Below are 22,687 nucleotides of genomic sequence, written 5' to 3'. Positions count from 1 at the left end.
ATCCATCATAACTAAGGGTGATCGTTAGCCTAGTCTGGACTTCAAGGTTGAGTAGTAGAAAGGTTAAGAACTAGAGGCAATAAATGTTGGCTGAGAAATTTTTATGGATACTTAGAGTGTTTTGACCTGAAAGGAATCTTAACTGGGATAGTTAACTATCTACATACATATGTACATATGTACATACATACATAATTACATATGTCTGTATACCAAGGGAGCTCAAATTCGTCTTACGGCAGAGCACTTACTAACACAAATACAAAAAAGCTTGCATATCTTCTGTGAAGTTTTTGTGTTGGTAACAAATTCATCACCCATTTTACTGATCCGCCAAGTGCGAAATACACTCTAAATTGCAAACAGAAAGGTATAAAGAATGAATTCCAGTACAAGTGTTCGAGGATCGAGGATGATCCACAAAGAAAAGGATGGAAAAAACAAAAACAAATTATATTGCACTTGGCGTCGGAATAAGACGGAAAGAGGATAACAAAAATTGTTCAGTGGAATGGCGAACGCTCAAAGCTTATGGGCGAACAGGAATTACTGTATGTCAAGAAACTGTTCACACAAAGCAATTTAACTACATTTGTTTACTGCGCATTCAATGTACATTTTTTACATATTTTAGCTCTTATATAGAATGTGCTTAGTTAATAAGTGCAAAAGCTTAAACATAACAGAGCAATGGTAGGAAATAAAAAATAAAAACTGAAGTTTACACAAGTTGGACACTGTCAAGAGACTGTTTACTCACTCGTGTTTCTGGATTATGTTTTGCTCATCTTGAGAAAAGCGGTACTTTACCGTTAGAAAGGCTTTTGCATTGGGGCGATAATTTTGCTTTTATTTTATTTGCTTGTAAACAAATTGTTGATGTATTGTTTCACCTTACTATTGAAGTTAATGTTAACATATCCCAAGTTTACCTTATAAAACGCGTTCAAGAATTACCATCCTTATGAGTCACTTTATTTCCAGTCAATAAATAAGTTTTACTTCCTAGAATAAACTCAGATAGTCTTTATTACGACAGAAGTTAAGTTGTTTCTCGGCCTTCCCTGGAAGTCCAATTCCTTTTGGTAAGCTCCAGCTTAGATTTCAATTTAACGACTTTTCCCCAGCATAAACCGATCTTTACAGCTTCCAACAAATCAAAAAATAGAAAATGAAAACTTTCAATGAAATCCAAGCTGCGCCATAAATATTTGGACAGCAGAGAAAAGCGATCTTCGTTTTATCATAGCTCTTATCTATATGGGTTTTTCCATCCGCTCGAAAGCCGGAAACTATAGAGTGCACATTTTAAGGCCAAAACGAATAACTTAGGCGATTTTACGAGTATAAACTCGTAACATTCCGAGACAGAGTGGTGCCCTCCTGCGCCCTTCGCCCCGCCTGTTTAGCATTTAAATGATGGCCACATTTCCGCCGCCCTCAAGGGGAAAGCCAGCCAGCCAAAGGCAAACACAATCGACTCGAGTGCGATCCGAAAGAGTGCCAAAGAGTTGAACTTATTAACATTTAATTCGAAATCAAAGTACTACTCTGACTTGGCTGGCCTGGCCCCGGGCCAAACTCATTACGGATGCGTGTGCATTTACGGATCCTGACCGTTTGGAAAACTCTTTGTCGGCCGACGGAAGGTGACAAAAGTGTATTGCCTTGCATTTGGCAGGTGACCAGGTATGTAAGTAGTTGGCTCCCCAAAGACACTCCTTCATTAGCATTTCCAATGGGTTCGGTTTGGTTCTTTCTTTCATTCCTACAGCTAATGAAATTTAAGCAGCTATGAGCTGGATTGAGCTCCCAAAGAGAGCTACCGCCCAACTCCAAGGCGGGTTCAATAGGTCGACAGAATGTCTAAGGTTGGGTTTTTCGGCTGTTTTTTTTCTTTTTCGTTGGGCTTCCCGCTGACAGAATTCGTCTTTTATGGGTCTTATGCAAATGCCGCACGGGTGCCAACAAAGGAATTATTTAATTTACGCTACGCAGCCAACTTCTCAGTCAGTTTGCTTGATTCGCATTATAATTTACACGCATGTTAGGCGCTCGTCTTTCTACATTTGTGGTTTTTACATAAACGACAACATAAATATCATTCTTTTCTTGGTACGAGGGAAAGGGGAACTCCTTTGTTTGTCGTAACAAAAGGTGGAAAATTTGTTATTTAACTGGCAACGAAGAAAGAGAGAAGTTGTGAAAAATTGTTATTGATTTGGTAAGCTTTGTCTGAGCCCGATCTTTACGATCGTTTCGGTTAACGATCTTAGGAACTTGCCTTAAAGTAGCTTTACCAACTAACACTCAAACAATAAAAACACAAAAAGAAAGATTAAATTCTATGAAATGATCGCGAGAAAATTGTCCCCCAACTCGAACCAAACAAATTTTCACCGAATTTTCATTTGAAATTTTCAGCTGTTGGACTTCTCACCAAACAAAAGTTGGCTTAAATGAGGTTGGAGGGTCCCCCGGAGGACCTCCGGCTATCATCAGCTGCCGCTGCCTGATGATGTCGTCCTGTGACACATCAAAATAATCCTCGACAGCTTAATTATGTGCGCTCCTCTCTCTATCCCTGTGTGTGTGTGTGTGTGTGTGTTTGTGTGCCAAACAATAACCCACGAGCAAACACATCCTTTCTCTCATTATATCTACGTATATTTTCCACCGTTTTTTTGTGTTTTTTTCCGTCTGAGTCTGAACCCAACGGAATGAAAGGATTTATGCGCAAAATGCCACCCGCAAGTGCCCGGAACAGCCATTCAGCAACCAAAAAAAAAAAAGAATATATTTTCCTCACCGAGTCGGGGGGAATGAGTGCTGGATATTATGAATTTTCACAACGCTCGGCTGAGTGGCTTAAACGTCCTGGTAATTATTTGCCGCCGCTGGCCCCCACACACACACACAAATTGAGACTGGGACCCAAAAAAAAAATGTTTTAAATGACAAAAATTTTCACTGGCGGCCGCAACTTTTAATGAGAAAATTTACCTCGTGAAGAATGAGCAGCGGCAGCACATACCAGACCAAAAAAAATAAAATAAAAAAATGTATATAATTCTTATCATTTTTGGACTGTCAAATATCACACCATGAGGAGATGCCGCAAAGCAACCGCAGGCCGTAGGAACTAACACCTCCGTGCGGTGCGCATCCTCTTATCTGGTGGAAACAAATTGTCGGGATCAGGACTAGCAGCATCCTTATCACAAGCCTCGCTTATAAATAAATACTATATATGTATATTCTTTAAACCGTCGACCTCTGCATACGTTCCTGGTTGTTGTGCGTAGGTGTTGGACAAATGTTTGCCAAAGATTTACGCCGTCGGGCGGAAGTTTTCCTTTCTATTCTTTTTTTTGGAGCTGGTGCTTGTGCTGTTGTTGGTCTTACATGCTAAACGCTCTTCCAGCTAATCCTACGAAGTGTGATAATTTTCAGTGTGTGACATTGACATTGGGTGGTGTGAGTTTTGGTAGATAAGTTTCCAGTAACATATGTCGGTAATGATTACGCTGAAGCTGATGGATGTCGCGATGACGGGAAACCCAACCCATCCGAGACGAGCTATGATAATGAGCTGTAGAAGTTGCCAGCATCTAATGTCGGTTGGTGTGAGTTACCTCACATTATGCGGCTAGATAGTCAAAGTTTTATTGCGGGAATCGGATTCCTTAAGGAGCTCGTTGCAACCTGACTTGAATGAGCTATGAGTTTGGAAAAGTTAAGTATCAATGACAAACTACAGCTTATATAATGTGCAAATCCTTTTCAATTTAGATCATTCTCAGGGCAGTTAAGTATCAAATGGGACATTGTAGAGTAGTAAAAGGTTTTTGAATTGTACTCAAAATTTGAAATCCTAAATGGAACCCCTTAGTATATTTTTAAACTAGAAATATTAAAAAGTCTAATCCCGTAATGAAGAAAAATAAATCAAACAATTGGGATGTCTAAAAATCTTGGCTGCCGTTTATAATTTGATCTCATTAGTATGCATTTCCTTTTATTTTTTATAATATTCATTTTTTATTAATGAAAAGTACAACATACCTAACCATCTTCCTGTAGATTTTTCCTTTTTATAGCTCTCACCAGAACAAAAAAACGTTAGAAACTATTTCCCAGGCCCAAATGCTAAAAAGACGTTAATAATCGACAAAGGTCCATAAACTTCTGATTCAATTCGTTACGCAGATCTAGAAAGAAGGCTCCGTAAGGCGGTCGTCTGATGGCGGCGTTATCACCTTTTAGGGACAATCAACCCAGGAGGTCCTGCCGCCAGGACTCACCTTCGCTCCATCCTGGGCTCGTTAAAATTTCATTCGTTTGCCCTTTCATTAGCGAAGCTGTGATAATTTTACCAAGAACAAAAAAACCGAGAGTCTACGAAAATGGGAATCGTAGAATGGACAAGAGTCGGCGAATGGAACTGATCTCATCTGATCTGGTTTAAATATTACGGTGGCTGTCGGCAGTTCAAAAGGATCGGCGTTCCAATCGCAGGGCGAAAGAGAGGCGCTGCCCTACAACACATTTTGATTAAGCATGAAGTCGTGTCTCGGCCGTGGGTCTTTGGGCTCTCCTCTCTCTCTCTCTCTAAGTCTATTCCCTTTGTTTTTTTCCGCATTAAAATTCTTAATTTATTTCATCCGAACATCAATGATGAGCATCGGACGGAGTTAAGCAAACAGAACTCAAGTGCAGACCGCGCATTAGGCACAGTCATTCTCATTCTCATCGCCCTGCCCTTCAACTCATCCATCGAAAACCATTCCCCGAATCATGCTAGCAGTGTCTATTGGTGAATCTCCTTCGACACTTGAAGAAAATGAGCTATAATTGTGATTTGGAAATATAAAAGTTACTTTAAGTAGTCTAAAATTAAAAAAAATTAAACTGAAATCCCCAAAAAGAAATCAATTTTTTCATTAATTTCTCTTTCAAATCACACATTATTTTCCCCAGTGTAATCAGTTCTAGATTCTAGAGGAGATGGGTGTGAAGTTCGGCACATTTAACGTTCAAAGGTGTGTGTGGGCCCGATGCGTGAAGTGGGGCGTGGCGGCGCCCTCTTTGCAACTGCAGCACTTGATTGTGCAATAAAAATGGAAAAGCAAGGGCATTGCAAATTGCTCGACACCCCGCCCTTGAATTTTCCCGGCCACAGCTGTGGCCCATTCGACACGCTTTTCCATTTCGATTATTTATTTATGTTCGTGTCGCGATGCGGTTTTTGGTTTTCTTTTCTATTTTTTTTTTTTTTGGGAAGGCGCCAAGTCATCGACGATCGCTCAATTTGCCAAGCATCTGACGCCATATGGCGCCAAGGCAGAGTTCGCCCCGCTTAATAAGACAATAACAGATTTCTTGTAAATTATGCGAACAAGGGTGGCAGTTTGAAAAATGAGTTGTTAAGGTGGCATAACGCGTGCACCGGGGGTTTTCCTTAGGAAGTCTTTAGATTTAATTAAAAGGCACCACCCCAAAAGGAAGTCTAAAATAATATCAAAGGAAAACACAACCTGAATGCATAGCCATGAAAAGCTGCACGAAGAAAAGCCCAGACATATGTTTGCCCAAGGCGTACACAGGGAATATGCAATGTTTTTTACTTGAAAAAAAATAATAATTTTAAGTATTTAAAATGTTATAAATTACATAATAAAAAGTATATTCAGCTTAAATCTATTCCTTTTATTAAATTATGTTTAATATATCATTTACATACAGTTTAAAATTGACCCCTTGCTGACCTTATTCCCATTTAGATTGACATTTTTCCCTCTGTGCAGGAAAGTGCACACATGACGTAGGTGGCAGCTGGAAGAGATGCGAGGCAACTGAATGCCAATGACAAATTTATGTATAAACTTTAGCGCTAAAGTGCCACTAACTAACCTCTTCACACTCACACAGACACGCACACCCTCTAACACCCACCGTTAGATAAAAGGTGAGTGCAATGGCACGACGCTTTATGAAGGAATCAAAAGGATCTATGAATAGATGCACCTGAGCATCTGGATGAGGATGAGTAAAGGGACTCGAGCACTCACAATGAGCGCTCCCCCGTTGATTGCTATCAAAAGAGCGGCCTTCCGAAAGATAGAGGCCGGAAGAAAGGGTCTCCAAAAAAGGGGGTCTCCACCGGCGCACAGAGGGGGGGTCTTGTCCCCCTGAGTGGGTGCAAAGCCTCTGACAATGTCAATGTGCTGTGGCTGCTGCGCAGCTTTTAATGATTTATTTGAGAAAATTTACACGTGAGCGCCGGAGAAAAGCTGAGGTTGGGCAAGAAGTATGGGCTTCCAGTGGAAAACAAACACTAGCACAGACACCGGCAAACAGAAGATGAATGGAAATGGAACCCGCATGGGTGGCGAACAAGGTGGCAGCACCTCGAAACATATGGTTTCGAATGAAGAGGGAGGGAAGTGGGGCTATCCTGGTGAATTAAGTTGCCAGACCATGAAATGCTTTGGCACGTACGTAGCGCCAATTCCGCGAAGCTTTTTGCATAAACAAAGGACAGGGACGGTGGTGAGGGGTATCAGGTGAGGCCCTACCAGTTCGACCCCCTTTTTGGTATCTTCTCTTCTTCATCGCACTTTTGCCCTCCAGCCATGGGTCGCTTTTTGTATGTTATTTCTGTTACAATTCACGGGTTTCTTTTTTCATATTCCTTTAACGATTTATCATGCGAAAATTGTCTGGGGCCAAAGCCACGCTCACTTTGCATATGCCAAGCCACAGCTATGCACATTGGGGAAAAACGTATTTTTTCGGAAATATATATTTATTAACAATATAAAATACATCTAGTCAAAAGTTTTTGTTATTAAACACTTTTTATTCTGTAAGTTTTGGCAAAGCAAAACTTCGGAGCAGTATATTGTAGCAGGCGGTCACACTAACTTATCTATACACAGTTGTAAGCTAAGAATGTATTCCTCTCCCTTACTTTTACAAGACCATGCTTACGAACACTATGTGTGTCCTGTTCGCACGATTACAAATGTCACTAATACTTGTTCAAATTAGGATAAAAGAGAATAAGATAAAGGAATAAAGAACAGTTCCTTTTTGACCACAGAAGAGAACAGCACATTCAGTACGACGCTTGAAATATTTTAATTTTTAAAATATTGCATACCCCAATCGTCTTTTAATTTTTTTATTTTTGTTAGTTTTAAACCAATATCACTGCCCTCAAAATTTAATTTTAAGCATCCATTATTTTCGCCACCCTCCATATACACATATGGCATGTTCCATTGTGCAAACGTTTACTATTATTGTTTTACCACCTGCGGGTGTTTTTCTCCACCAGAATCTCACTCTCCTTTGGCACTACGTAAATTTAGTCACGTTGTTTAAATAATAAACTGCAGTTCACACACACGCCCTCGCAAAAACTCACTCATCCCCAGACGGCATTATGCAAAGTAAAGAAAAAATATGTATATGTATATCTGGGAGTCGGAATCAGAGACAATGGCCAGAGTTATGATGACAATGTGCATACGTCATGATGGCGGTGGTGGAGGAGTAAACCCAGAAAGGGGCACCATCCATCCCACGGTTTGATTTGGTTTATTGCGCCCGAAACCAACTGAAACTGATTCCACATAGATACAACTCAATCAGTGGAAGCTTGGATGTAGGGGAAAGCAGGTGGAGAACTAAGAGAAATAAGAAATAAGCACAATTAATTATTGTTTATCGCTAAACAAATATCTTGGCGTTTTAATTAGCATGAAATATACGAAAATCTACGATAAAATCTAGGTAATTTAATGTGACCCTTAGGGAAACGTTTGTGACCGTTAAACTCTAGTAGCGATATAGATCAAGTGGAAATGCCATCAAAAGTCATTTCGAATTGAGAGATAAAAGCCCAGTAAAAAAAAACCGCCCAGTTGATGGGAAATTAATGGGTGGAAGTGGGTTAGTTAGTGATGATGCCAGGGGTCGGGGTCACCGGTGTGTCCACCCCATTTGGGGCAACATAGTGACATAGCTGGCATTTGCAGTCGGTGAATTTGCATACGCAGCTTCTCCCAGGTACGAGCACAACAATTTGTTACATTGTTTTTTCCCAACTTAGTTGTGGACCAAGAATTATTACGCAGCATAAATTCCTGACTATAGAGGGGGTAGAGGACTGTAACCCACTTTCCTGCCCAGAGGCAGCAAAAGGGTTACCAAAAATAGCAATCCCAGCCATATAAAGCGACCGAGTGCCGAGTGCCACACAGCATCCTCCACACATAAGGCGGAAACAAATTGTCGGGATCAGGACTAGCAGCATCCTTATCACAAGCCTCGCTTATAAATAAATACTATATATGTATATTCTTTAAACCGTCGACCTCTGCATACGTTCCTGGTTGTTGTGCGTAGGTGTTGGACAAATGTTTGCCAAAGATTTACGCCGTCGGGCGGAAGTTTTCCTTTCTATTCTTTTTTTTGGAGCTGGTGCTTGTGCTGTTGTTGGTCTTACATGCTAAACGCTCTTCCAGCTAATCCTACGAAGTGTGATAATTTTCAGTGTGTGACATTGACATTGGGTGGTGTGAGTTTTGGTAGATAAGTTTCCAGTAACATATGTCGGTAATGATTACGCTGAAGCTGATGGATGTCGCGATGACGGGAAACCCAACCCATCCGAGACGAGCTATGATAATGAGCTGTAGAAGTTGCCAGCATCTAATGTCGGTTGGTGTGAGTTACCTCACATTATGCGGCTAGATAGTCAAAGTTTTATTGCGGGAATCGGATTCCTTAAGGAGCTCGTTGCAACCTGACTTGAATGAGCTATGAGTTTGGAAAAGTTAAGTATCAATGACAAACTACAGCTTATATAATGTGCAAATCCTTTTCAATTTAGATCATTCTCAGGGCAGTTAAGTATCAAATGGGACATTGTAGAGTAGTAAAAGGTTTTTGAATTGTACTCAAAATTTGAAATCCTAAATGGAACCCCTTAGTATATTTTTAAACTAGAAATATTAAAAAGTCTAATCCCGTAATGAAGAAAAATAAATCAAACAATTGGGATGTCTAAAAATCTTGGCTGCCGTTTATAATTTGATCTCATTAGTATGCATTTCCTTTTATTTTTTATAATATTCATTTTTTATTAATGAAAAGTACAACATACCTAACCATCTTCCTGTAGATTTTTCCTTTTTATAGCTCTCACCAGAACAAAAAAACGTTAGAAACTATTTCCCAGGCCCAAATGCTAAAAAGACGTTAATAATCGACAAAGGTCCATAAACTTCTGATTCAATTCGTTACGCAGATCTAGAAAGAAGGCTCCGTAAGGCGGTCGTCTGATGGCGGCGTTATCACCTTTTAGGGACAATCAACCCAGGAGGTCCTGCCGCCAGGACTCACCTTCGCTCCATCCTGGGCTCGTTAAAATTTCATTCGTTTGCCCTTTCATTAGCGAAGCTGTGATAATTTTACCAAGAACAAAAAAACCGAGAGTCTACGAAAATGGGAATCGTAGAATGGACAAGAGTCGGCGAATGGAACTGATCTCATCTGATCTGGTTTAAATATTACGGTGGCTGTCGGCAGTTCAAAAGGATCGGCGTTCCAATCGCAGGGCGAAAGAGAGGCGCTGCCCTACAACACATTTTGATTAAGCATGAAGTCGTGTCTCGGCCGTGGGTCTTTGGGCTCTCCTCTCTCTCTCTCTAAGTCTATTCCCTTTGTTTTTTTCCGCATTAAAATTCTTAATTTATTTCATCCGAACATCAATGATGAGCATCGGACGGAGTTAAGCAAACAGAACTCAAGTGCAGACCGCGCATTAGGCACAGTCATTCTCATTCTCATCGCCCTGCCCTTCAACTCATCCATCGAAAACCATTCCCCGAATCATGCTAGCAGTGTCTATTGGTGAATCTCCTTCGACACTTGAAGAAAATGAGCTATAATTGTGATTTGGAAATATAAAAGTTACTTTAAGTAGTCTAAAATTAAAAAAAATTAAACTGAAATCCCCAAAAAGAAATCAATTTTTTCATTAATTTCTCTTTCAAATCACACATTATTTTCCCCAGTGTAATCAGTTCTAGATTCTAGAGGAGATGGGTGTGAAGTTCGGCACATTTAACGTTCAAAGGTGTGTGTGGGCCCGATGCGTGAAGTGGGGCGTGGCGGCGCCCTCTTTGCAACTGCAGCACTTGATTGTGCAATAAAAATGGAAAAGCAAGGGCATTGCAAATTGCTCGACACCCCGCCCTTGAATTTTCCCGGCCACAGCTGTGGCCCATTCGACACGCTTTTCCATTTCGATTATTTATTTATGTTCGTGTCGCGATGCGGTTTTTGGTTTTCTTTTCTATTTTTTTTTTTTTGGGAAGGCGCCAAGTCATCGACGATCGCTCAATTTGCCAAGCATCTGACGCCATATGGCGCCAAGGCAGAGTTCGCCCCGCTTAATAAGACAATAACAGATTTCTTGTAAATTATGCGAACAAGGGTGGCAGTTTGAAAAATGAGTTGTTAAGGTGGCATAACGCGTGCACCGGGGTTTTCCTTAGGAAGTCTTTAGATTTAATTAAAAGGCACCACCCCAAAAGGAAGTCTAAAATAATATCAAAGGAAAACACAACCTGAATGCATAGCCATGAAAAGCTGCACGAAGAAAAGCCCAGACATATGTTTGCCCAAGGCGTACACAGGGAATATGCAATGTTTTTTACTTGAAAAAAAATAATAATTTTAAGTATTTAAAATGTTATAAATTACATAATAAAAAGTATATTCAGCTTAAATCTATTCCTTTTATTAAATTATGTTTAATATATCATTTACATACAGTTTAAAATTGACCCCTTGCTGACCTTATTCCCATTTAGATTGACATTTTTCCCTCTGTGCAGGAAAGTGCACACATGACGTAGGTGGCAGCTGGAAGAGATGCGAGGCAACTGAATGCCAATGACAAATTTATGTATAAACTTTAGCGCTAAAGTGCCACTAACTAACCTCTTCACACTCACACAGACACGCACACCCTCTAACACCCACCGTTAGATAAAAGGTGAGTGCAATGGCACGACGCTTTATGAAGGAATCAAAAGGATCTATGAATAGATGCACCTGAGCATCTGGATGAGGATGAGTAAGGGACTCGAGCACTCACAATGAGCGCTCCCCCGTTGATTGCTATCAAAAGAGCGGCCTTCCGAAAGATAGAGGCCGGAAGAAAGGGTCTCCAAAAAAGGGGGTCTCCACCGGCGCACAGAGGGGGGGTCTTGTCCCCCTGAGTGGGTGCAAAGCCTCTGACAATGTCAATGTGCTGTGGCTGCTGCGCAGCTTTTAATGATTTATTTGAGAAAATTTACACGTGAGCGCCGGAGAAAAGCTGAGGTTGGGCAAGAAGTATGGGCTTCCAGTGGAAAACAAACACTAGCACAGACACCGGCAAACAGAAGATGAATGGAAATGGAACCCGCATGGGTGGCGAACAAGGTGGCAGCACCTCGAAACATATGGTTTCGAATGAAGAGGGAGGGAAGTGGGGCTATCCTGGTGAATTAAGTTGCCAGACCATGAAATGCTTTGGCACGTACGTAGCGCCAATTCCGCGAAGCTTTTTGCATAAACAAAGGACAGGGACGGTGGTGAGGGGTATCAGGTGAGGCCCTACCAGTTCGACCCCCTTTTGGTATCTTCTCTTCTTCATCGCACTTTTGCCCTCCAGCCATGGGTCGCTTTTTGTATGTTATTTCTGTTACAATTCACGGGTTTCTTTTTTCATATTCCTTTAACGATTTATCATGCGAAAATTGTCTGGGGCCAAAGCCACGCTCACTTTGCATATGCCAAGCCACAGCTATGCACATTGGGGAAAAACGTATTTTTCGGAAATATATATTTATTAACAATATAAAATACATCTAGTCAAAAGTTTTTGTTATTAAACACTTTTTATTCTGTAAGTTTTGGCAAAGCAAAACTTCGGAGCAGTATATTGTAGCAGGCGGTCACACTAACTTATCTATACACAGTTGTAAGCTAAGAATGTATTCCTCTCCCTTACTTTTACAAGACCATGCTTACGAACACTATGTGTGTCCTGTTCGCACGATTACAAATGTCACTAATACTTGTTCAAATTAGGATAAAAGAGAATAAGATAAAGGAATAAAGAACAGTTCCTTTTTTGACCACAGAAGAGAACAGCACATTCAGTACGACGCTTGAAATATTTTAATTTTTTAAAATATTGCATACCCCAATCGTCTTTTAATTTTTTTATTTTTGTTAGTTTTAAACCAATATCACTGCCCTCAAAATTTAATTTTAAGCATCCATTATTTTCGCCACCCTCCATATACACATATGGCATGTTCCATTGTGCAAACGTTTACTATTATTGTTTTACCACCTGCGGGTGTTTTTCTCCACCAGAATCTCACTCTCCTTTGGCACTACGTAAATTTAGTCACGTTGTTTAAATAATAAACTGCAGTTCACACACACGCCCTCGCAAAAACTCACTCATCCCCAGACGGCATTATGCAAAGTAAAGAAAAAATATGTATATGTATATCTGGGAGTCGGAATCAGAGACAATGGCCAGAGTTATGATGACAATGTGCATACGTCATGATGGCGGTGGTGGAGGAGTAAACCCAGAAAGGGGCACCATCCATCCCACGGTTTGATTTGGTTTATTGCGCCCGAAACCAACTGAAACTGATTCCACATAGATACAACTCAATCAGTGGAAGCTTGGATGTAGGGGAAAGCAGGTGGAGAACTAAGAGAAATAAGAAATAAGCACAATTAATTATTGTTTATCGCTAAACAAATATCTTGGCGTTTTAATTAGCATGAAATATACGAAAATCTACGATAAAATCTAGGTAATTTAATGTGACCCTTAGGGAAACGTTTGTGACCGTTAAACTCTAGTAGCGATATAGATCAAGTGGAAATGCCATCAAAAGTCATTTCGAATTGAGAGATAAAAGCCCAGTAAAAAAAAACCCGCCCAGTTGATGGGAAATTAATGGGTGGAAGTGGGTTAGTTAGTGATGATGCCAGGGGTCGGGGTCACCGGTGTGTCCACCCCATTTGGGGCAACATAGTGACATAGCTGGCATTTGCAGTCGGTGAATTTGCATACGCAGCTTCTCCCAGGTACGAGCACAACAATTTGTTACATTGTTTTTTCCCAACTTAGTTGTGGACCAAGAATTATTACGCAGCATAAATTCCTGACTATAGAGGGGGTAGAGGACTGTAACCCACTTTCCTGCCCAGAGGCAGCAAAAGGGTTACCAAAAATAGCAATCCCAGCCATATAAAGCGACCGAGTGCCGAGTGCCACACAGCATCCTCCACACATAAGGCCATAAAATAGTTGTCGCTGGCTGGCTGACTCTCTGGCATCGGATAAGCATCTGGAGTTGGCCTCCTCTCTGATTACTTCGTTAAGTTGCATGTTCCTACAAATTGTTTCCAAAGAAAGGCAATGAAAATGAAAATTATTGCCCTTCCCCTACTCTTTCAAAAAAGGGGATCCGTAGACCATAAAGGGGTTAAAGGTAATCACAACATGAAAATTGTGAAAGGTGCATCTCGCCTGTAGTTTATGTTTTGGATCCCCATGATCCCGATCTAGGTCTGGACCCCAGACGACAGCGTTGACTCCTGTCAAAATATATTCCGAGCTCTTATCGGAACTTTGTCATCGCAGACAAGTGCCTCTGTCTGGGAACTGGGGATTCATTAGAGAAAGTCTCCCCTCCAGCCACCGCCCCTCTCCAAACCAACACGCTACTAATTTTTAGTAGCTTTGTTTTCTGTTGTATACATTTTGTCAAAGCTAATTAGTACGTAAGGGCATTAACTATGCAGCTACCTAGTGATGAATATATGACTGAGCCCGACCAAAACCCTAGGCCGAGTGTGAAATGCATATTTTGGTCTTTCTTTCTTTTTCGGGTTTCCTCAAGTCATTATGACATTGGCATTAGCATAATACGCGTATTATGCGTATTAATTACAGCGCAGACATTTGCATTTAAACGCCTATTTGTCCCAGGTACCATAAGCAAAGATCCCAAGACGGTGGTGGGTCTACCTCTATCTCTGGGTCTCAAAACATTTCCCCGGTAGCCAAAGCTCGGGCTGTAATTATTGAATTAGAAGACAATAGGCCCTAAAGAGGTTGATATGGCCAAGTCGGGAGATGCGTACGCTTTGATAGCTGGCGAGGAGAAAAGACCACCCGAGCGTGGCGAGATATCCGAAGATGATGATGATGAGGCCAGGACAGGAGAACAAAAAGAGTTATTATGTGGATATTTGCATAAATTTCACGCTCTTGCCGGTGAAATCAACCGGATAGGAAGTGCCATGGGTCGACGCTGTTCTCAGAGTCGAAAAAAAGGTCCCAAACGGAAGGCAGCAATCTTCTACAAAGAAGTATTCCTATAAGATAGGGAGGTAAACTCCAAAAATATATTAAAACATTATCTAATTATTAACGAGTTAAACTTTAGGTTAGCCTACCGAAAAATCCTTTAATATTAAAATCAATTATTAAATTAACTATTTTTTATAAATATCACATTTGACCAGCTTATCTAAGCCACTATCTCAACCCAACATGCGAAGGAACTCACTGCCCAGATGATGTACATCACTAAAGTGCTCCAGCAGGGACTTGGGACACTTTGGATACACCTGATCGCAATCGCTACCAGCTGCTCCCAATCTCTCAGCCTGCAGGTAATCGTTGTCCGAGTGCTCCGCCAAGGGATCCACAGAACTGGATGGTCTAAAAGGGAGATAGAGAGGAGGTTAACATAACGCCGATTCCACGATCATAAACTCACGTGAGCAGGATGTGAAGCAGTTCGCCCAGCAAACCATTTCGATCGTCGAAGGGAGCCGCCGCACTTTCGCAGATGCTCTTCAGGACACATACTCGGCCATTGAGCTTCATGCGAATGGCCAGGGCGGCGAAGGCCTCATACACCGACCAGCGATAGCTGCCGAAGGCCTGAAGATCTTCTTGCAGGATATCAGGATCCAGGCCCAGTTTCTGTTCAGACATCTGCATTACCTTATCGAAGATTGTGGCGTTCTCCAGCAGCCTTCCTTTAGAGATTTCGTGGACATCCTTGGTCCTCAGTTGCTTAACGGAGTATGGTAAGTAATATTGAGCTTTCAGAACGTAACCTGTGACCACAGATTCAACAGTAAGGTCATCTACGGGTATACCAAAGCCAGCTATCATCTGGAAAATATAACATTAACATTTTAATTTAAATTTGTCCTGATGCTACTTTAAGTTTACTTACCTCTAATCGAGTAGGATTGGCTCTGGGATATATTAAGGGCAACCATCGGGCCTTTCTTACTAGAATATCACTCTGACGGATCGAAGTATTATTAAAAGATCCAAAAACATGAACACAACTTATAACTAAAATCAAGGATAGAAGAAAGTTCATTATGAAGTCCTTAAAATACGCAATAACCTCTCCGCTTAAGAGAAGACTGCTGACTAAATTAGCAAACGCCAAAATGTTTTCACTTTAATAGCCTACGAAATCAAACTTCTTACTTTCTTCGATTGGGAAACCGAAAGTGTCATTAGATGCTGGCAATATGGCACACTTGAGTCACGATCAGAATTGGGAACATTATTTTCCACAGAGACTTTGAGCTTTGCTGCCTCTAAAAACGATCACGGCATCTTAATTAGCACAATACAAGTTTGGTTTACCAAGCCCTATTTGCCACAAAAGAACACTGAACGAAAGTTTTTGGTACCATTTATGCACTTCCTTTATTGGCTCAAAATAAAATCTTATCCAGGTTGTGATGGAGTTCACTGAAATGTTGGAGCAGACTTAATCGACATTCCTTAAAGACACGATCACAGCCAGCGCCCGATTGACCCACATTTTCCGCATAGTAATACTCGTTATCCGAATGTTCTGACAGTTTATCCACTGAGGAGGAGGGTCTGTGGGTTGAGGGTCAATTACTATATGGTTAGGTAATCCTAAAATGTCTTTCCTTCTTAACTTACGTCAGTAATATATGTAGAAGATCCGCAAAGAGTCCATTTGTGTAATGGAAGGGCTCCTCGGCTGCTTCGCAAATGCTTTTTAGGACACAAATTCTGCCCTGATATCCCAATCGATCAGCCAATCCCTCTAGTCCCTTATAGACTGTCCATCGATAGCTACTTAAGACTTTGTTGGTTCTAGTCAGCAACTTTCTGGTGTTCTTGCCGAGTTCATCTACTCCCACTAGAAAGTTCTCAAACATGGGTTTCTTCTGTTTTCTGGCTCCTGTGATGCCAGGTGTGGCCACCTGTGTAAGTGGCAATGCTGTGGGTGTTCTCAGTTCATCCGGATCGGTGGGCAGCCAGTACTCCACCTTCAATACATAGCCTGTGGTCACAGCTTCATAGTTGAGATCCTCCAAAGGAAAACCTATGCCACCAATAAACTGAAAAAATAAAAATAGGTTAGTAATGGAATTTCTATTAACTGAATTATTTTTTACCATAACACGAGTGGGTGATGTGGTGGGATATATAAGCCAGGGAATGGGAGCTCTTTTACTCCTCTGATGCTTGGAGAGGCTGTCCAGGGAGGCCATAACCTGGTAAATCAGGCAACTGGCCAATATGATAACTATGCTAAATTTCATTTTTTGTGTTCTTTTTTATATTTTGATCTACGCCCGAGCTAATCTCAGTGCGTGTTTATGCTAGCTCTGGTCTTAAGATACTAATCCATGTTCTTGATGTTCTTTTTCTTGCTCACGAGTTTTTCATTTTAATTTCTCAATAAAAACGGCTTCATCAATCGCTTGAAGAAGACTTTCTCGTCTAAGAATTTTACACATTCTAGCAATTAGCACCTGTTGGGTATAGACAACGGCGATCCATTGGAGACGGGGTCATGTGGTAACCGTGTAAATCTTGCATATTCCGGTTTCTTTCTCTTAGCTAAGGCAGTACCGTAAGCCACTTCTCACCCAGTTATTAGTGGGGCTCCCAATTCTAACGCCCATCGTTTGTGCAACCTGCAATTTTAGCAAACTGCATTTTAGTTGGCTTAGAACTTCGGCTAAGATGGGTGCCTTTCAATGGTATGTTTATTTGGGTGTGGTCTTGGTTTTAGGTTTGGGCTTAGCACATTGTTTTCTGGTGTTTCCACATCAAGGATCGTTTGGTGTGAGTATTATTAAAGAGAATCTCTTTAAGGTAAATCAATTTTGATGAGTTTTTAGTTGCTAGCTGCTGTGGCCATTCCTTTGGAACTTGGACCCAAAAATGTCTACATGGCCTTCAACTTTGAGTCCAACTATGGACTGCCAAACAATGACACATACAACCAGTTTGTTGATGAGGTAAGTTTGGCTAAAAATCATTTCCAATATTTATAGATAACTTATGATACTTCTATCTTAACAAAATACTTCCTTAGTGGGATCTTGATGATCACTACCTGGGCCTTAATGGCAATGTCACACCGATTAATGCACGACAGGATGGAAGAGACTATATAAACGACGAGGACAACGAGGTAAGGCGTCGGTCGGTGGGATCCCCACCACCCTTTAAGCGCCACGATTTCTACCGCTGTATTATAAACTTCCTGACCCACTATGGATTCAATGGCTCTGCCTGCCTGCTGCGAACAATCTGCGAGGTCAGCGAATCGCCCCTGGATGCCCAAAACGGACTGGTGGGCAGCCTGTTTCAGATTCTATTCATGTGAGTCTCCCCAACTTGTCGTGGCTTCAAAGGGGTCGCCACTAATTATGGTATCCTTTAACCCGATTTTGTTGCAGGCCAACGACGAGTGCTGCAGAGCAAGAACTACAGCACGTGGACGGACTGTACGAGGCCTCCGATGCGGGCACGCGTGGCCTGGGCTGCTCCGATTACGTGGCCCACTGCGAACATAGTGCTTTGGACTTGATAAGCATTGTGTTTTAAATAACTAAAATGGATAAAAAGTTGAAATTTTACATAAAAATGTTTAGCCTTGGGTCGAGATAGAGTGAAAATTTATAATAAAACTAATTATTTTATCCAAATATTATATTACGTATTACGACAAGGGTATATCATTAAAGCGTTTCAGGTCACATGCAGTTTTGATTTAAAGGATATATTGATATTCCACCTCAACAGCTTTGAGTTAATCGAAACTCGAGTTCGAGTCACCTCCTGCTGCGGCGTGAAATGTTTTTATTTCGCTTAAAGAGCTTAAAGACGACGACGCAATGTGGTGGCAACAAAGCAGATGAAACCAGCAGAGGAAAAAGAGTCCTAAGCTGGCCGCAAGGATCTGGTTTGGAATTTGGCTTGCTTAGGGGGTTTTCAGATGGGTTTACCTCACGTCGGACATGTGATGATGGCCCTGCTTTTTTTTTCGAGTTCTTTTCTTTTGCTTTTTGTTTGGCTCTTTGATCGCTTTTTCCGCTCCTTTTGTGCAAATCAGCTCCTCGGCTCCTTTGTCTGAGTGTATTTTGTGGTCTCCTTTTTTTCGGCGGCCTGTCAACAATACCATAGAGGAGTCTCCTTTTCCGTTGTTCTGAGTGGTTTTTGTTTGTTTGTTTGCTATTTCTTTGATTCGATTTGCCGCCTTTAAGGAGCCCCGAAAACGTCCTGGCCGGTGATGGTGAGAGCGAATTACGCCTTCTTTGATTTTGCCAAGCCATTGGAATCATAATTAGAAGACAAATGATTCCTCTGTTCTTCTCGAGATCCTCGAACAATGGCCAGGCATCGAAGCTGAAGTGCTTATGTACGTCACAGTTTGAGAAAGGTTTTTGAAAAAAAAAAAACAAACACAGAAACTTGAGTTTTAATAAGCTTAGAGACGATGTGTAGAAAGGGTTGGAGTTTGGGTAGAAAAAGAATTCAGATCGGGTTAGGTCTGATCCTTAAAATAAATTTGCCAAAGACCTTTAATGGTTTTCATTATTTCCTTAGCAAGTTAGTTATTTACTTTATTTTTTTGCTCAAACATTTCTAAAATAAACAAATTATTTCAACAACCAAATTCTTTCATCTTTTATAAGACAGATAAATTATTACCAACCTAGAGTATCTACCACAATTTCCTATAACTTATCATATCATAAGCTCCTATCTCACATGTCCAAGAACAAGATCCATCATTTCATCCTTAAACATATCTGCAATGCCCTCCAACAGACCTTTCATATCTCCATCTTCTCCTATATCTCAATTGTGGGATCATAAAAGACAGCCATCAAAAGTGATCCATCTCCTCTAGATTCCTTCGGTTTTTATGACTTTTTCTGCTGCCTATTTCGTCACTTCAACATCGTTGAATGTCTAAGTTGTCTCCTTTGATTTACGGCCAGGCTGAAATGTCAATTTATTTTTGTGTTTTCTGTTTTTAAACTTGGCATAGACACTGGCCATATAACATTTTAATAGGCGGTCGGGCAGGTGTTAAGGAGGTTCTTATCCCCACGATCCCACTTCCTGTGTCGTTGTGCGGTTAGCCTTGGGAAACTCTCTACGGAATTCATTTGGCTTTGGGGGCTGGTTCAAATTGATTTGTAATTAGTTGCAGTAGCAGTCAACAATGTGATTATCCCGGAGTTTTGGCATGGGCCTAACCACAAGGGATCTTTATAAAGGAGAAGAAGGAGCACTGGGAGCTGGGGGCGTACTGGGATCTAGGGTTACACAGATGTGCACAGGCATATACCGAGAAGCAGATCCACTTGAGATCCGTATATGCATAAATTACGAGGCAGAGTCAAACATTATCCTCAGCAATTGACAGCTCCCTTAAGTAGTCATCTAGCCATGACATATGCTGGGCGTTCTAGTGAGTTGTAAACGCATCTGTGGGCAGGATTCGTGGACAACCGATCCCCTGCCATGTGTCGGCATACTGCTCAAATCCCATATACTTACATAGTATCCATAACCGATGACAACAGTTCTGTGGTGTAAATCATTGTGCGGCAACTGTCACGCATTCTGAGGTTTTCATTTTAATAAAATCGAACACTTTGTTTTTGCTTTTGGTTTTTCCTTTTTTTGCGCACCCACCAGCTGGGTTATTAAATTAGAGTTTAATCCACTTCGGTCACGCGTCTGCGAACATTAATTGAATTCATAAATGAGCAGTTTATATGATATTTATAAATTAACTAATTACCGTATCATTTGATTGTTGTTTCTCTGTTTTTATTGCCGTCCTTTGTTGTTGTTTTTTTTTCCACCATCAACAATTGGATTAAATTCATAATGCAAAATGGCATTTAAAATGACGCTTTTAATAATGCTAAAGCGCTGGAAAAAATCTGAAAACGAAAATGCAAAATTCCATTTGACTGGTTGGGGATTTTCGGTTTATTTTAATTAACTTAATGAAATGCTTTTTGCAAGGCTTATGAATTTATAAAGCATAAGAAGATTGGATTGGTTCAAGATTAATTTTAATATATGGAAAAATTGGGAAAAAAAACTTACAACTTTCCTCACCTGCCTATCGAATCTATTTATGCTCCTTAAAAACGATCAAAGTTTCCCCAGCATGAAGACTTGAATTTTACCTTTCTTATCAATATCCAAATCTTAATTAAGAACTTTTCAGAAGGCAATATCTTAAGAAGTTCTCCCATGAATTTCTAGATTAGTTTCATCTGGCTGAACCACTATTAATACCCTAACCACCATATCAAATTGATGGCCAACAGTAATAAAAACCGAATCATTAAATGATAGCAAAAGGCATTCCCACAACTTCTTTATCGGGGCAACATCAACACCTCGTATTCCGGCCCTTTAATAAGGTTGAGGGTAACATCATCGCTCATAAAAACATTCGGGTCATATGAATAATGTCAAATTACTTCATTGCAGAAACCGCTGAGGTGGTTGCATTTAAATTTTGATCGATTGCAGGCGAAACCTGAAACTAGTTTGACATTAATTGACTGCCAAATATGCACAAGCGCATGAAATTATGGAAAATCCTATTAAAGTCAACCCATCCTAGACCAAGTCGCAGCCCTTGGCAAGTTGGGAAAAAATCAACTTGGCCAAAAAGTTCATAAATGCTAATGTGCCCCGTAGCCTGACGATGATTGATGGTGGCCTTCTCCTTCGACGGAGGAAGAGTTTCGTTTCCCGCTTCACATTTTCCGGTTTTTGGGTTCTTGGGGTTTCCCGCCAGGCCACAAAATTATGCGAAGGATCATTCCTTGATGAACTGTATTCATTTCACCTTTGTGCTCATGGTCCCATTTAAGCCAATTTAATCCCGAGCCGGCTTAGGACATTACGATCTGGGATTAGGCCATGTTGCAACATCTTCTCCCGCGCAAATTTACTTGTTATGCCTTGGCAAATATTTGCACAGGATTTGTTTGTAGGCGGTGTTCCCCTAATGATCTTTGCCTAGAAAGGAAATCAGATTTTCCAGTTCCTGGGAAAGTAGGCGGCTCACCCAAATATCCTTTTGTCTGTTTTGGGCCAGACTGAGTCGTTCGTGAAGGCCCTATCTTGGCCGTTGTATTTGTCTGTTTTATTTGGCCAACAGCACGTGGCGGGCTTTTTGTTCGAGCCCAAAGTTAACATGTTAATAACAGTGTTGGGCTTTTAGAAAGAAAAATTAACTCGTTATTAGAGATAAGGACTTAGAAAAGGTTATTAAAGTTACGGAATTTCGTAAGAGTAGTGACGCCGATCGAAATCCAGGAAGTTGCCTCTAACACTCCACCCTTTACCAACTTGTGGCGTAATAATTAGCGTTGTACTGAGCTTTTTATTCTGTTGGTGGGATATATGTATATATATATGCTTATATTTAGCATGAACTTAACTTATACTTACCTCAATACATCCTTCCTTTATTCTGGGGATCACCGATCGGTATGCCCTAGGCGCCAAACTTAACAAAGTTTTAGACCACAACAACAGTGTGGCCAATTAGAAACAATCACAAGTACAATACTGAACTAAAATACTAACTATCGATATACTTTTCGCGACAAATAGATTTTATGAATTTAATCGATTTCAAAGACATAATTATTTTTAAAATCGCCAAAAATATATTGTTTACAAATAATTTTTACGTAATTAGTTTGTTTTTAACATTTTTAGTTTTGAGTTTATCCAATGTTAACCCTTTAAAGCTAAAGGGACAGCACTAGGCATAAATCCTAGCTGCGAGTCCCCCACATTCCTAAAATCCCATCTAGCTCTGTGTTTTCCGTTGGAGTTCGCATCGCATAATTTTTCACTCGCTTGTTTGCTGCGTATATCCCTTGCTGTCTGCTGTTTTTGTGCCCTTCATATTTTTTTTCCATATATGTCCGTGTTGATAAATTTGCTTAGATTATTATCCTGGATCCTTGTGAGTCCTGGCGTGGCTAGCTCTGCTTGCTGTTATCTCCCTGTCGTAATTAGTCTCGAGCTTGTTTGCGCCGCATTTACACAAAATGCTTTTTCAGGCGCCGCACGCACTCACGGACAATGGACAGTGGGTGAGAGGGAACTCCAATCCGGACGGAGAATAAGGATGGGCCTGGACAGGCAAATTGCTCTAGAATATGAATAAGTGAAATTCGTTTTTTTTGCTGCTACCTTATAGTCAAAATAGATAACCCT

General features: G+C 40.8%; 3 protein-coding genes across 3 annotated transcripts; 1 reads left to right on the top strand and 2 right to left on the bottom strand.

Moving 5' to 3' along the window:
• Positions 1–14,619: 14,619 nt before the first annotated feature.
• LOC108114095 lies at positions 14,620–15,506 on the bottom strand. The gene is made up of 3 exons (XM_017224854.1): positions 15,354–15,506; positions 14,886–15,289; positions 14,620–14,827 (listed from the first exon to the last, which is right to left on the bottom strand). The coding sequence occupies exons 1-3, from the start codon at positions 15,504–15,506 to the stop codon at positions 14,647–14,649; spliced, it is 738 nt and encodes a 245-aa protein (XP_017080343.1). The 3' UTR covers positions 14,620–14,646.
• A 318-nt stretch (positions 15,507–15,824) lies between these two features.
• LOC108114035 lies at positions 15,825–17,092 on the bottom strand. The gene is made up of 3 exons (XM_017224781.2): positions 16,573–17,092; positions 16,091–16,515; positions 15,825–16,024 (listed from the first exon to the last, which is right to left on the bottom strand). The coding sequence occupies exons 1-3, from the start codon at positions 16,717–16,719 to the stop codon at positions 15,853–15,855; spliced, it is 744 nt and encodes a 247-aa protein (XP_017080270.1). The 5' UTR covers positions 16,720–17,092; the 3' UTR covers positions 15,825–15,852.
• Positions 17,093–17,116: 24 nt separating this feature from the next.
• On the top strand, positions 17,117–18,075 carry LOC108114036. The gene is made up of 4 exons (XM_017224782.1): positions 17,117–17,248; positions 17,305–17,424; positions 17,502–17,791; positions 17,869–18,075. Exons 1-4 carry the CDS (start codon positions 17,147–17,149, stop codon positions 18,014–18,016), a joined length of 660 nt encoding a protein of 219 aa, XP_017080271.1. The 5' UTR covers positions 17,117–17,146; the 3' UTR covers positions 18,017–18,075.
• Positions 18,076–22,687: the final 4,612 nt, after the last annotated feature.

The sequence above is a fragment of the Drosophila eugracilis genome, unplaced genomic scaffold (assembly GCF_018153835.1).
Source record: "Drosophila eugracilis isolate 14026-0451.02 unplaced genomic scaffold, ASM1815383v1 contig_2154, whole genome shotgun sequence".
NCBI classification, from domain to species: domain Eukaryota; kingdom Metazoa; phylum Arthropoda; class Insecta; order Diptera; family Drosophilidae; genus Drosophila; species Drosophila eugracilis.
Note: the sequence above shows the minus strand (reverse complement) of the source record. Positions and strands in the feature narration are given on the sequence as shown.